Genomic DNA, 12,646 nt, shown 5'->3' with positions numbered 1-12,646 from the left:
GCAGGGCCAAGTAATGACACGACAACCAATATGGTCTTACCTCTCGTTCCACTTCATTGCCAGTTTGTCTGATACTTAAATACTCTAAGTTGCTGTCCACGTGGCTGTGCATGTGGACAGACACCTCATTTAATTGGCTAAGCATAACGGTTCACGTGTCAGGCTTCATTTTGCTATTGGTTGTGACTACATGTGTTACAAGCACTATTTTGTGACATCCTGCAGTTTTCTCATCCATCTTCACGTCCTCCCTCGGGTGCCCAGCCAAGATACACTTCCTCATTCTCCCAAGACTAAAGATAATCTTGTTGCAAACAACATCAATTGTTAGTTTCATACTTTGCTGTTACAGCAAGGATTGTCAAGCCCTCCCAGGCTCCTGAAATCATGACCCTGCTGTATCAAAAATTCCTCCACAGATTGGGGCTCAGAGTATTTAAGTGTTCCTACCTAAGCTACCAAGTTTCAAGTCCCAGCGCAGCAGTGGAACAGCTGGAGGAGTTGGGGGGTGTGCAGTGATCCAGGCCTCAGGTCAGTGTGACAGGGCAACGTCTTGTGTGTTACAGGTACTGGAATTCTCCCTGTGGAGACCACTCAGCAGCAGGACAGAGTCCTAGGACACCTGTGCACCTTTCAAAGTGCCACTGTCCCAAGACCTTCACGCACGGAGGAAACACAACCAAGTCCATCACTGTCTTTTTCTCACTTCAGTTTTATTCCAACAGCTGCAACAAACTACACTACCCAAAACATCCTAACACCAAAGGGAACATGAACAAAACAACTCTATCCAACAAACATCCGATACTTTCTCCGCTTCTTTGGGGGAAGGACTCCTGGGTCAGGCTCCCCAGCTCCAGAAGGCAGCAGCCTTTTCTCCCGTCTCAGGGGCAGGAAGAAAGGGTGTTTCAGGGCTTCTCCCAGAGTAATTCGCTCTGCTGGGTCATAACGGAGCATCTTCTCAATCAGATCAAACAGGTTCTTGTGGTCGTCTCCGTCGTTGGTCATGAATGCCTTCATGAAGAACAGAACAGCTGTTTGTAATGGTGTCATTGCATGTCCAGGTGCTCTCCCCAGCAGCCTTTCCCCTCAGCCCTCTTACCTTCAGGGGCTTACACCACCGGGACACGTATCTCCCAGCAGAGCTTCGCTCGTCCAAGTGCACCCGGTCCTGATGGAAATATCCGCGTTTCCTGAAACAATCAGACCACAGGTTGTTACTCAGAGGTGCTTTTTGTCCCTGCACTAGAAGCAGTTTATCAGCATGTTGGTCGGCATCTCGGGCATGAGCTGGGAAGATTCCACAGGAGTGGCCAGTTTGGGAAACAGACCAAAGGATGAACGTGAACGTATTCAAATTCTCCTTTTTTTTTTTTTCTTTTTAAATTTCCATTAAAGCAAATCTGAAGGTATTTCAATGGAACTCTATCCGTCCAGGTATGGAGAAATGGAATTACCTGCTTTGCTTTATCATGTCACTTGGCAAAGGCCCCAGGATTCTCTCCATCATTGCCAGGTGTTCTTTGTCTTCATTGACCTGAAGGGAAATCAAGACAGACATTGTTGTTCCTTCTCAGCAGGAGTGATCAAGAACCACACAATGACCTTCCTTCAGTGTGGCTTGTCACTTGCAAATGTTCATGGGGCCAGCCTTCCTGCCAAGCTGGCTGGCTCCTAGTTGCCTACCGGAAAGATTGGGGATCCCAGGTAGTACTCCAGGAGAATACATCCTATGCTCCAGACATCGCAGGGCTGTGACCATCCCAGGGCTGTGAAAAGACCCAGAAGGCTCACGTTTATAGCAGGCTGCAAGCGAGTCAAGAGCTCCAGCAAGAAGGGCCACACTTCTGTAGCACCTCTCAATAGGCACCAGGAGTCTCAGGCCAAAGCTGTGCCCAACAGACTCCTACTGACCTAGGATGACTTCGGGAGCTCGGAACGGTCTCGTGGTCACCACCGTGCTGTGATGTTCATCGTCACGTGTGGTGCTCCCAAAGTCCCCAACCCTGATGTCGGGATGCTTGGGTCTGCGCTCTTGACACTTCTGCAAGGAAACAAGGGGAGGCTAGTGCCCAAGGGAAGCCAGAGGATGGCTGAGGGCAGGTGGGGAAGAGGACGGCAACTTCCCAGGCTGGGATTGTACTCCTCCGTGGAGTCAGACGACGCCAGCAAGATGTTTTCTGGCTTCAGGTCTGTGTGCGTCAACTTGTTGACGTGCAAAACTGCAAGGGGACAATGCTTGTTAGCAAATACCACAAAGAAAAGCTAGCAAAGCAAGCCAAAAAGACAGATACTTGCAGTTGACAGCCTGGCAGATCTGATAGGCCATCTGCCTGATGTGGTCCAGCCTGAAGGGGAGGAAGCCATTCTCCTTCATGAAGTCAAAGGTGCTGAGCCCCAGCAGCTCCAGCACGATGCAGACGTGGCCACGGTGTTCAAACCAGTCTAGCATCCGGACACAGTGCCTGCAGAAGCAGCAAAAGGCAGGAATTGCAGCAGGCAGTGGTGTCACGCTCTGCTACGTCCATGCTGTGTTCCCAAAGCTCCGTGTGTCCCAGGCAGCTGAAAGCCAGAGGCCAGGACAAGGCTTTGTGCACTCACTGTGTGCTGCTGGGGTCCAGGGCACGTAAGTAGCGCAGCACTCGGACTTCTGCAAAGGCTTCCTCAGAGCTCCCATCAGCCTCCTTGATGATTTTCACAGCCACATGCCTGCCCTTCCTGGAAAGACAGGTTTTTAACTGCGCTTAGAACATGGAGGAGATTTTTACCTAAGGATCCTGAGCACTTCCTGAGCCACACTCTGAGAGCATCAGCCAGGAGAACTGTGTGTGGTTACTTCCAAAGACTTACTCCTTGTGATCGATGCACTCCACAACCTGTCCAAAAGTCCCCTCTCCCAAAGTAGCAACGACTTCATCTAGAAAGAGCACAACTGTCAGTCACACAACTTGTATAGTTACTCAGGTATTGAGAAAACAAGCCAACACACAAAAATGCAGCAAACAAAGAGGACAAGTAGGTTCCTCTCGACTGGGCCTCGTTACATGGAAAATCTCCAGTTGGAGAGATGTTACTGGACAACTCTCCTCAAGGCACATTTACAGGGAACTCAATCCAGTAGCTCCATTAGCTGCATTTACTGTATTTTTGGGGGGAAAGGAGGAAAAGAAAAGAGAAATGTACAGACAAGGAATAACGATCTCTACCCCCAAAGACAGAAAGTCCAGACAGAAGGAAAAGACTTGCAAACCCCACCCACATCTTATGCTGGCACAACTGATTCTATCTGAAAAGTTAATACTACTGTGCTGTACATCTTGCACAGAGGATGTCTCCTGTCTGACAGATGGGGTGACCCTGGCAGTTCTCCTCCACGCTGTTGGATCCGCTCCTTGGAGGGCTTGTCAGGATCATCTAGGCAATGAAGAAACACCAGGGCATTCAGGTCAGAGCAGGAAATTCAGTTGGCAGGGAGATGCTGGGCCATTCAGATACAGGCCAGGCCACAAAGGGTTGGCAGGAGCCATTTCAGGTTCACTCCCCGCCAATGCACGGGGCACACGGTGTGTGTTGCAGGACAAAAACAGGGCACGGGGCACATTCCCAGGGGAGATCCTCCAAGTGGCAAGGCAACACCAAATTGCAACACAATTGCTTTTCTTTGCAAAGATTGGTTCACTGCATTTTACTTTAGGATCTCAGTGCCCATGACTTTTTGTTGTGTGCTGAGTCTTGTCTTTCCTTTTGGAATTACCCACCCCACTCTGAGCCGATGAGTTGCTGCTGTGAGGCCCAGCAGCCCATCCCTGATGGTTCTGGGTTTCTGAAGAGGCACTGCAAGAAAAGCATCACATCAACCTCAGTCCAATCATTCCAGTTCCACTATCAAGACAGCCTTTTGTTTTGAGCTGTCAGAGGTCTCTCGTGAAAGATCTCCAACTCAAACACAACTGCACTGTCAGATGACCAAACGAGAACAAGAAATTCTCTTGTCCAGCCAGAACAGTGCTGGGATGCCATGATGCTATGCACTTGCTGCTGTCAGAAGTGAAAAAGGATTTACCTGCCAGGCAGGTCAGAACCACCAAGTCTGCAGCGCTTGGCCTCCTGTGCACTGCCTGACAATGTCCTCTTCCTCTTCAGAGGGCTCTCGCACCAGCTGGGCTGCGCAGTTTCATCCAGAGCCCATTCAAAAGAACGCATTGGCCTGGAATGCTGCATCTGGACCAGAGAGATTTGGCTCTTGGAATGACATCCCACAGAGACACAGTTCCCTCCAAGCCACAAATCACCACATGAACGCTCTCATGGAGATTCTCTCTTTCCTCTACTACCCCATGTTCAGTTCTTCTCTGCTCTTTCTTCCACCTTATTACTGAATTCAAGAGCTTTTTTCAAAGTTAACACTTTTCATAGGGGAAGCAAAGCCAATAACCTGCTTCTGCCCAAAGACTTGAAACAGAGTCTCGTGGCTCAGTCCCCGGACACGTGCTGCCTGTGCTCCTCCTGCAGAGTGGAAACACAAAACCACTCGCCACACGTGTCCTTCACATTCCCTTCCCAATAGCCAAGAGCTGCCAAGAACTCTGGAAGATGAGGAACCTCATATTGAACCAAACAAAGAAATAAATTCTAACCCTCCTTTAAGAACAACTGCCAGGAGACTGCTTTTGGTGGGGAGTTGCTCAGTCATCATGGGTTTTTTGCCCTTGCTTATAAAGCCTGTTCCTTGTCTCTCTGCTTCCCTGCCTGGTGGTCCTCATGACTGCACCTGATGATCTTAAAGGTCTTTTCTAACCAAAATGCTTCTATGTTTCTACGACCTTTCAGTAGCTTTTAATCACGTTTTCCAGCCCGTGCAGAACATAAATGCCCCCTGTAAAACAACCTTCCTAAACGCAGCTCTTCAAGGAAGCGCACGGATCAGTCTCGATCCCCACAGGATGCGAAAAAAAGCCCCAGCCCTCCCCCAGAACTCACCCTTGCTGCCTCTGCTGCTCCTGCTGCTTCACACAGGGCACCTGAAGCCACGGCCACCACTCTCTCCTCCCCGTGCCTTCCTGCAGCCCCTTCAACCACCACCTCTCTCCACAGGAGCTTCCAGCAGCTCAGCCGCCTCTCACCTCAGGAGAGCAAATCCAGCCTCTGGCTGAAACTTGCCTCTGCAAGGCACACACACCAAAGGCTGCCAGGCTGCCACCTCATAATCTCAGAGCCGTGGGCTTGGAATCATGGGGTCTTGGCAGAGACCATGAGGGTCCATGGGAGGGAGCATCTAGTCCAAGCCCGAGTCTTCCATCAAGAACATGGGCCAAGGCCTGAGCCAGCCGGGCTGTTCATGGTGGAGCTGCACTTGCCTGGGCAAGGGCCGGCAGCAGGATGCCTCTCTCAAGTGCCTTTCCCACTTTAAGGGCCCAGGGCACAAAGCTTCATTTCTAAGCTCCAAGCTTTATGCTTTGTAGGTGTTAAGACTCATTCTCATGGCCCCGAGTGTTAGTTTGAGGCCCCAAATCTGATTTTGAAGTCTCCTGTCAGGCCCCATGTTAGGGAATTAGGAAAGCTAAGGCCTCCTTGGAACTTAACCTTGCAAGTCAGGTTAAGGATAATAGAAAGAGCTTTTTCAAATACATAGCTAACAAAACTAACACTAGAGGCAATATTGGCCCACTGAGGAATGAGGTGGGAGCCCTGGTGACAGAGGATATAAAGAAGGCAGAGGTGCTGAACACCTTCTTTGCCTCTGTCTTTACTCCTGCAGGATTTCCCCATGAGCCCCAGATTCATATAGCCCCAGAAGTAGTCAAGATAGGTGAGGACATAGTAGATGAGGATTGGGTTAGGGATCAGTTGCATAATCTGGACATCCATAAATCGATGGGTCCAGATGGAATGTATCCAAAGGTGCTGAGGGAGCTGGTGGAGGTCATTGCTAGGCCACTCTCCATCATCTTCAGTAAGTCATGGGTAACAGGAGAGGTGCCTGAGGACTGGAGGATAGCAAATGTCACTCCAGTCTACAAGAAGGGCAAGAAGGAGGACCCGGGTAAATATAGACCGGTCAGCCTCACCTCCATCCCTGGAAAGGTGATGGAACAACTTGTTCTAGTCACTATCTCCAGGCATATCAAGGATATGGGGGTCATCAGGAGCAGTCAGCATGGTTTTATCAAGGGTAAATCATGTTTGACTAACCTCATAGCCTTCTATGAGGAAATTACTAGGTGGATAGATGATGGTAGAGCGGTAGATGTGGTTTATCTTGATTTCAGTAAGGCATTTGACACTGTCTCCCACAGCATCCTTGTAGATAAGTTGATCAGGTATGGGTTTGGTGATCAGGTAGTGAGGTGGATTAGGAACTGGTTGATGGGAAGGAGTCAGAGAGTTGTAGTCAATGGGGCAGAATCTGGTTGGAGGTGTGTGACCAGTGGAGTCCCTCAGGGGCCGGTACTGGGACCGGTGTTGTTCAACATCTTCATCAACGACCTGGATGAGGGTATAGAATGTACTCTCAGCAAGTTTGCTGATGACACCAAGCTGGGAGGAGTGGCTGACACACCAGAAGGCTGTGCTGCCATTCAGAGGGACTTAGACAGGCTGGAGAGTTGGGCGGGGAGAAACATGATGAAATTCAACAAGGGGAAGTGTAGAGTTTTGCATTTGGGGAAGAACAACCCCATGGACCAGTACAGGTTGGGGGCTGACCTGCTGGAGAGCAGTGTAGGTGAAAGAGACCTGGGGGTCCTGGTAGACAGGAGGATGACCATGAGCCAGCAGTGTGCCCTTGTGGCCAAGAAGGCCAATGACATCCTGGGGTGCATTAGAAAGGGGGTGGTTAGTAGGTCAAGAGAGGTTCTCCTCCCCCTCTATTCTGCCTTGGTAAGGCCGCATCTGGAGTATTGTGTCCAGTTCTGGGCCCCTCAGTTCAAGAAGGACAGGGAACTGCTGGAAAGAGTCCAGCGCAGAGCCACAAAGATGATTAAGGGAGTGGAACATCAACCTTATGAGGAAAGGTTGAGGGAGCTGGGTCTCTTTAGCTTGGAGAAGAGGAGGCTGAGGGGTGACCTCATCAATGTTTACAAATATGTAAGGGGTGAGTGTCAGGGAGATGGAGTTAGGCTTTTCTCAGTGATGACCAGTGATAGGACAAGGGGTAATGTGTGTAAATTGGAGCATAGGAGGTTCAAGGTGAATATCCAAAAAAAATTTTTTACTATAAGAGTGACAGAGCACTGGAACAGGCTGCCCAGGGAGGTTGTGGAGTCTCCTTCACTGGAGTAATTCAAAACCCACCTGGATGCGTTCTTGTGTGATGTGCTCTAGGTGACCCTGCTCTGGCAGGGGGGGTTGGACTAGATGATCTTTCGAGGTCCCTTCCAACCCCTAAGATTCTATGATTCTATGATTCTATGATCCGCCATTTCAGGGTCTGAATCTGCACCTTTAGGATCCAGACAGGCATCCTGAGGGTCCAAACCCTCAGGTAGAGACTCTAAGTCCCACTTCCTGGGCTGAAAGCCCAGGGATTTTAGCAGTGGGGGGGAGAGCTGTGAGGTGAGGATAAGAGCCTGAGGAATAGCTAAATGCTTTTTAACATCTCCAAGTTGTTGATACACCAGGAGGCAGTTACTTGACAAACAGATCTGCCACAGCTTTAGAAGGTGAAGTGCTCAAGACTACCTATTTGTGCATTTATGGTGAAACAATCTGCCTGCACAGTTGGCCTGTAGCAGCTGTCATAAGCTGTATTGCAAACCAGGTGACACACCATTGCTTTCCCCCCACAGCGGCCGCTGAAGAATCATCGGAGGGCCCGAAAAGCATCCCAGTTAAAAATGAAGTCCTTGCATTCTGGGTATTCTCTGGATCTTCATAGAAACAGCATCAGGGTCTTACCCTCCCACCAACTGTAAAAAGCTAGAGGTGATAAATAAAGGAGAAAAGAGGGCAAGAGAAATAAGAGATCAGTCCTAGTAGTCAAAGTTGTATTCAGAAATGGACCTGCCAGAAGTAACCAGAGATCAGTGTCTACCATCTCTTTCAATACCTGGAGTTAGATTCACAGATAACATGCCCAGACCAAATGCCACTTTTCAGCACAAAACGAAACTGAAAGGCAGGAGGAGGTGTCCCCTCCACCTTCTCTTTGAATGCCTGCAGACCTGCCTGGGTATCAGCTGTAGCACTGACAAGGAGGCAAGATGAGAAATAGCCACTCGTTATTGCAAACTCCTCAGCCACATTAGAACAATTGCCTGACAAGGTACGGTCCTTCCCAGACTCCAGCAAAACTCAAATGACTGCTTCCCTCTTGCTAACCAGACTTCTGGAGCAGTGTCATGGAAAAGTCTATCCAGACCATTGTGCAGGAAGATATTTCTGCTCACTGCGACTTACAAGCTGTCAGGAAATGCCATCAGTGATGTCCCCAGGTCCTTCCCTGGGCACTTGGCAGCTGCTCTGCCCCAAGCCTGGAGCGTTGCGGGGTGTTGATGTGAGCCAGGGGCAGGACCCGGCCCTCGGCCTCCTGTGCCCAACGGGCACTGACAGGAGCCAGCGGAACGGCTGCACTGGAAGCAAGGCTTGCAGCTCTGTGCCTCTGGAAGCTTTTCCTCTCCTGGCTGCCAAAGCGCAGCACAAAGGGAGCTGAGCAGCCTGCAGCTTCTCCCACAGCCCTTTCTCTCCGGCAGCAGCCGCAGCCCCCGGGCCCAGGCGGCAGAGCAGCCCCCGGCGCGGCTCTGGCCCTGCTGGCCGGGCTCTGCTCCTGGGGCCTCTCTCCTCAAGGCTCCAAACAGCCCAGAGGGGCTCATCCCTGGGCTCTGCTCCTCAGCTCCCCGCTCGGTGCCCAGGCCCATCAGCAGTGGGCAGGCAGAGGGTTTCAAGGTGGCTGCTGCTGGCAAGGAACAGGCTGCGCCCACAGAGCTTGTGGAGTCCTCCTCTGGAGACAGAGCCTGCCTGGATGCAGCCCTGTGGGATGTGCTCCCGGCAATCCTGCTTCAGCAGGGCAGCTGCACTAGATGATCCCTGACAATTCTGGCATTCTTCTGGGAAATGGTTCCTTGTGGGCAGTAGGGAGGCCGTGGGCTCTGGCAGATGTCAGGGAGGGAGAAAGGAGAGGGTGGTTGAGTCAGTGGAAAACACAGGGAACTGAGGAGTGAAATGTGGTGCTGAAAGAGCTGGTAAATTGTGTGCACCCCGTGTGGAAAGAGCAAAGAGCAGGTGCTCCCCGACCAGGTAACAAAGCGATGGGGCTGCATGAACTTGAAAAGGAAGAGGGAAAAAAACCAAACCAACAACAGCAATAAAACCCCCACACAACCAGAAAACACGAGAAAGTTACACTTCAGGATTAAGGCTTTAACTTTCCTCCGGGACTCATTCTGTATATTGAGAAGGGGTCTGGGTGGCAGGGACCCATCTAAAATCCAGGCTGGGAAGAGGACTCTTTCTGTTGTCTGGCCCTCCTGGAAAAGGTCTGTCTGGGATTTTACCCATCTGTAAACAAGAGGTGTAGCCAGTCCTGTCGGGAGTGGGGCTGAGAGTATTTCAATGTTCCTACCTAAGCTACCAAGTTTCAAGTCCCAGCGCAGCAGTGGAACAGCTGCAGGAGTTGGGGGGTGTGCAGTGATCCAGGCCTCAGGTCAGTGTGACAGGGCAACGTCTTGTGTGTCACAGGTACTGGAATTCTCCCTGTGGAGACCACTCAGCAGCAGGACAGAGTCCTAGGACACCTGTGCACCTTTCAAAGTGCCACTGTCCCAAGACCTTCACGCACGGAGGAAACACAACCAAGTCCATCACTGTCTTTTTCTCACTTCAGTTTTATTCCAACAGCTGCAACAAACTACACTACCCAAAACATCCTAACACCAAAGGGAACATGAACAAAACAACTCTATCCAACAAACATCCTATACTTTCTCCGCTTCTTTGGGGGAAGGACTCCTGGGTCAGGCTCCCCAGCTCCAGAAGGCAGCAGCCTTTTCTCCCGTCTCAGGGGCAGGAAGAAAGGGTGTTTCAGGGCTTCTCCCAGAGTAATTCGCTCTGCTGGGTCGTAACGGAGCATCTTCTCAATCAGATCAAACAGGTTCTCGTGGTCGTCTCCGTCGTTGGTCATGAATGCCTTCATGAAGAACAGAACAGCTGTTTGTAATGGTGTCATTGCATGTCCAGGTGCTCTCCCCAGCAGCCTTTCCCCTCAGCCCTCTTACCTTCAGGGGCTTACACCACCGGGACACGTATCTCCCAGCAGAGCTTCGCTCGTCCAAGTGCACCCGGTCCTGATGGAAATATCCGCGTTTCCTGAAACAATCAGACCACAGGTTGTTACTCAGAGGTGCTTTTTGTCCCTGCACTAGAAGCAGTTTATCAGCATGTTGGTCGGCATCTCGGGCATGAGCTGGGAAGGTTCCACAGGAGTGGCCAGTTTGGGAAACAGACCAAAGGATGAACGTGAACGTATTCAAATTCTCTTTTTTTTTTTTTCTTTTTAAATTTCCATTAAAGCAAATCTGAAGGTATTTCAATGGAACTCTATCCGTCCAGGTATGGAGAAATGGAATTACCTGCTTTGCTTTATCATGTCACTTGGCAAAGGCCCCAGGATTCTCTCCATCATTGCCAGGTGTTCTTTGTCTTCATTGACCTGAAGGGAAATCAAGACAGACATTGTTGTTCCTTCACAGCAGGAGTGATCAAGAACCACACAATGACCTTCCTTCAGTGTGGCTTGTCACTTCCAAATGTTCATGGGGCCAGCCTTCCTGCCAAGCTGGCTGGCTCCTAGTTGCCTACCGGAAAGATTGGGGATCCCAGGTAGTACTCCAGGAGAATACATCCTATGCTCCAGACATCGCAGGGCTGTGACCATCCCAGGGCTGTGAAAAGACCCAGAAGGCTCACGTTTATAGCAGGCTGCAAGCGAGTCAAGAGCTCCAGCAAGATGGGCCACACTTCTGTAGCACCTCTCAATAGGCACCAGGAGTCTCAGGCCAAAGCTGTGCCCAACAGACTCCTACTGACCTAGGATGACTTCGGGAGCTCGGAACGGTCTCGTGGTCACCACCGTGCTGTGATGTTCATCGTCACGTGTGGTGCTCCCAAAGTCCCCAACCCTGATGTCGGGATGCTTGGGTCTGCGCTCTTGACACTTCTGCAAGGAAACAAGGGGAGGCTAGTGCCCAAGGGAAGCCAGAGGATGGCTGAGGGCAGGTGGGGAAGAGGACGGCAACTTCCCAGGCTGGGATTGTACTCCTCCGTGGAGTCAGACGACGCCAGCAAGATGTTTTCTGGCTTCAGGTCTGTGTGCGTCAACTTGTTGACGTGCAAAACTGCAAGGGGACAATGCTTGTTAGCAAATACCACAAAGAAAAGCTAGCAAAGCAAGGCAAAAAGAAAGATACTTGCAGTTGACAGCCTGGCAGATCTGATAGGCCATCTGCCTGATGTGGTCCAGCCTGAAGGGGAGGAAGCCATTCTCCTTCATGAAGTCAAAGGTGCTGAGCCCCAGCAGCTCCAGCACGATGCAGACGTGGCCACGGTGTTCAAACCAGTCTAGCATCCGGACACAGTGCCTGCAGAAGCAGCAAAAGGCAGCAATTGCAGCAGGCAGTGGTGTCACGCTCTGCTACGTCCATGCTGTGTTCCCAAAGCTCCGTGTGTCCCAGGCAGCTGAAAGCCAGAGGCCAGGACAAGGCTTTGTGCACTCACTGTGTGCTGCTGGGGTCCAGGGCACGTAAGTAGCGCAGCACTCGGACTTCTGCAAAGGCTTCCTCAGAGCTCCCATCAGCCTCCTTGATGATTTTCACAGCCACATGCCTGCCCTGCCTGGAAAGACAGGTTTTTAACTGCGCTTAGAACATGGAGGAGATTTTTACCTAAGGATCCTGAGCACTTCCTGAGCCACACTCTGAGAGCATCAGCCAGGAGAACTGTGTGTGGTTACTTCCAAAGACTTACTCCTTGTGATCGATGCACTCCACAACCTGTCCAAAAGTCCCCTCTCCCAAAGTAGCAACGACTTCATCTAGAAAGAGCACAACTGTCAGTCACACAACTTGTATAGTTACTCAGGTATTGAGAAAACAAGCCAACACACAAAAATGCAGCAAACAAAGAGGACAAGTAGGTTCCTCTCAACTGGGCCTCGTTACATGGAAAATCTCCAGTTGGAGAGATGTTACTGGACAACTCTCCTCAAGGCACATTTACAGGGAACTCAATCCAGTAGCTTCATTAGCTGCATTTACTGTATTTTTGGGGGGAAAGGAGGAAAAGAAAAGAGAAATGTACAGACAAGGAATAACGATCTCTACCCCCAAAGACAGAAAGTCCAGACAGAAGGAAAAGACTTGCAAACCCCACCCACATCTTATGCTGGCACAACTGATTCTATCTGAAAAGTTAATACTACTGTGCTGTACATCTTGCACAGAGGATGTCTCCTGTCTGACAGATGGGGTGACCCTGGCAGTTCTCCTCCACGCTGTTGGATCCGCTCCTTGGAGGGCTTGTCAGGATCATCTAGGCAATGAAGAAACACCAGGGCATTCAGGTCAGAGCAGGAAATTCAGTTGGCAGGGAGATGCTGGGCCATTCAGATACAGGCCAGGCCACCAAGGGTTGGCAGGAGCCATTTCAGGTTCAC

The 12,646-nt window shown here is 50.7% G+C and overlaps 2 protein-coding genes across 2 annotated transcripts; both read right to left on the bottom strand.

Annotated features, from left to right (window-relative positions):
* Positions 1–786: 786 nt before the first annotated feature.
* On the bottom strand, positions 787–3,414 carry LOC127389389 (dual specificity protein kinase CLK1-like). Its single transcript, XM_051629809.1, has 10 exons — positions 3,315–3,414; positions 2,851–2,917; positions 2,602–2,718; positions 2,299–2,465; positions 2,129–2,222; positions 1,915–2,045; positions 1,687–1,769; positions 1,458–1,537; positions 1,103–1,193; positions 787–1,014 (listed from the first exon to the last, which is right to left on the bottom strand). The coding sequence occupies exons 1-10, from the start codon at positions 3,412–3,414 to the stop codon at positions 787–789; spliced, it is 1,158 nt and encodes a 385-aa protein (XP_051485769.1).
* Positions 3,415–9,895: 6,481 nt separating this feature from the next.
* Positions 9,896–12,522, bottom strand: LOC127389388 (dual specificity protein kinase CLK1-like). The gene is made up of 10 exons (XM_051629808.1): positions 12,423–12,522; positions 11,959–12,025; positions 11,710–11,826; positions 11,407–11,573; positions 11,237–11,330; positions 11,023–11,153; positions 10,795–10,877; positions 10,566–10,645; positions 10,212–10,302; positions 9,896–10,123 (listed from the first exon to the last, which is right to left on the bottom strand). The coding sequence occupies exons 1-10, from the start codon at positions 12,520–12,522 to the stop codon at positions 9,896–9,898; spliced, it is 1,158 nt and encodes a 385-aa protein (XP_051485768.1).
* Positions 12,523–12,646: the final 124 nt, after the last annotated feature.

The sequence above is a fragment of the Apus apus genome, chromosome 11 (assembly GCF_020740795.1).
Source record: "Apus apus isolate bApuApu2 chromosome 11, bApuApu2.pri.cur, whole genome shotgun sequence".
Classification (NCBI taxonomy): domain Eukaryota; kingdom Metazoa; phylum Chordata; class Aves; order Apodiformes; family Apodidae; genus Apus; species Apus apus.
The sequence above is the reverse complement of the archived record's forward strand: the minus strand, read 5'-3'. Positions and strand labels throughout refer to the sequence as shown.

Bases quoted from the DNA above. Each gene is read 5' to 3' on its own strand.
- LOC127389389 (XM_051629809.1), bottom strand. From the start codon at position 3,414: ATGATCCTGACAAGCCCTCCAAGGAGCGGATCCAACAGCGTGGAGGAG. The intron at 2,719-2,850 runs GTAAGTCTTTGG...CTGTCTTTCCAG, and splicing joins GAGTGCATCGATCACAAGGA to GAAGGGCAGGCATGTGGCTG. The intron at 1,194-1,457 runs GTAATTCCATTT...TGATTGTTTCAG, and splicing joins GACATGATAAAGCAAAGCAG to GAAACGCGGATATTTCCATC.
- LOC127389388 (XM_051629808.1), bottom strand. From the start codon at position 12,522: ATGATCCTGACAAGCCCTCCAAGGAGCGGATCCAACAGCGTGGAGGAG. The intron at 10,646-10,794 runs GTAGGCAACTAG...ATTTCCCTTCAG, and splicing joins TGGGATCCCCAATCTTTCCG to GTCAATGAAGACAAAGAACA. The intron at 10,124-10,211 runs GTAAGAGGGCTG...TTCTTCATGAAG, and splicing joins GGTGGTGTAAGCCCCTGAAG to GCATTCATGACCAACGACGG.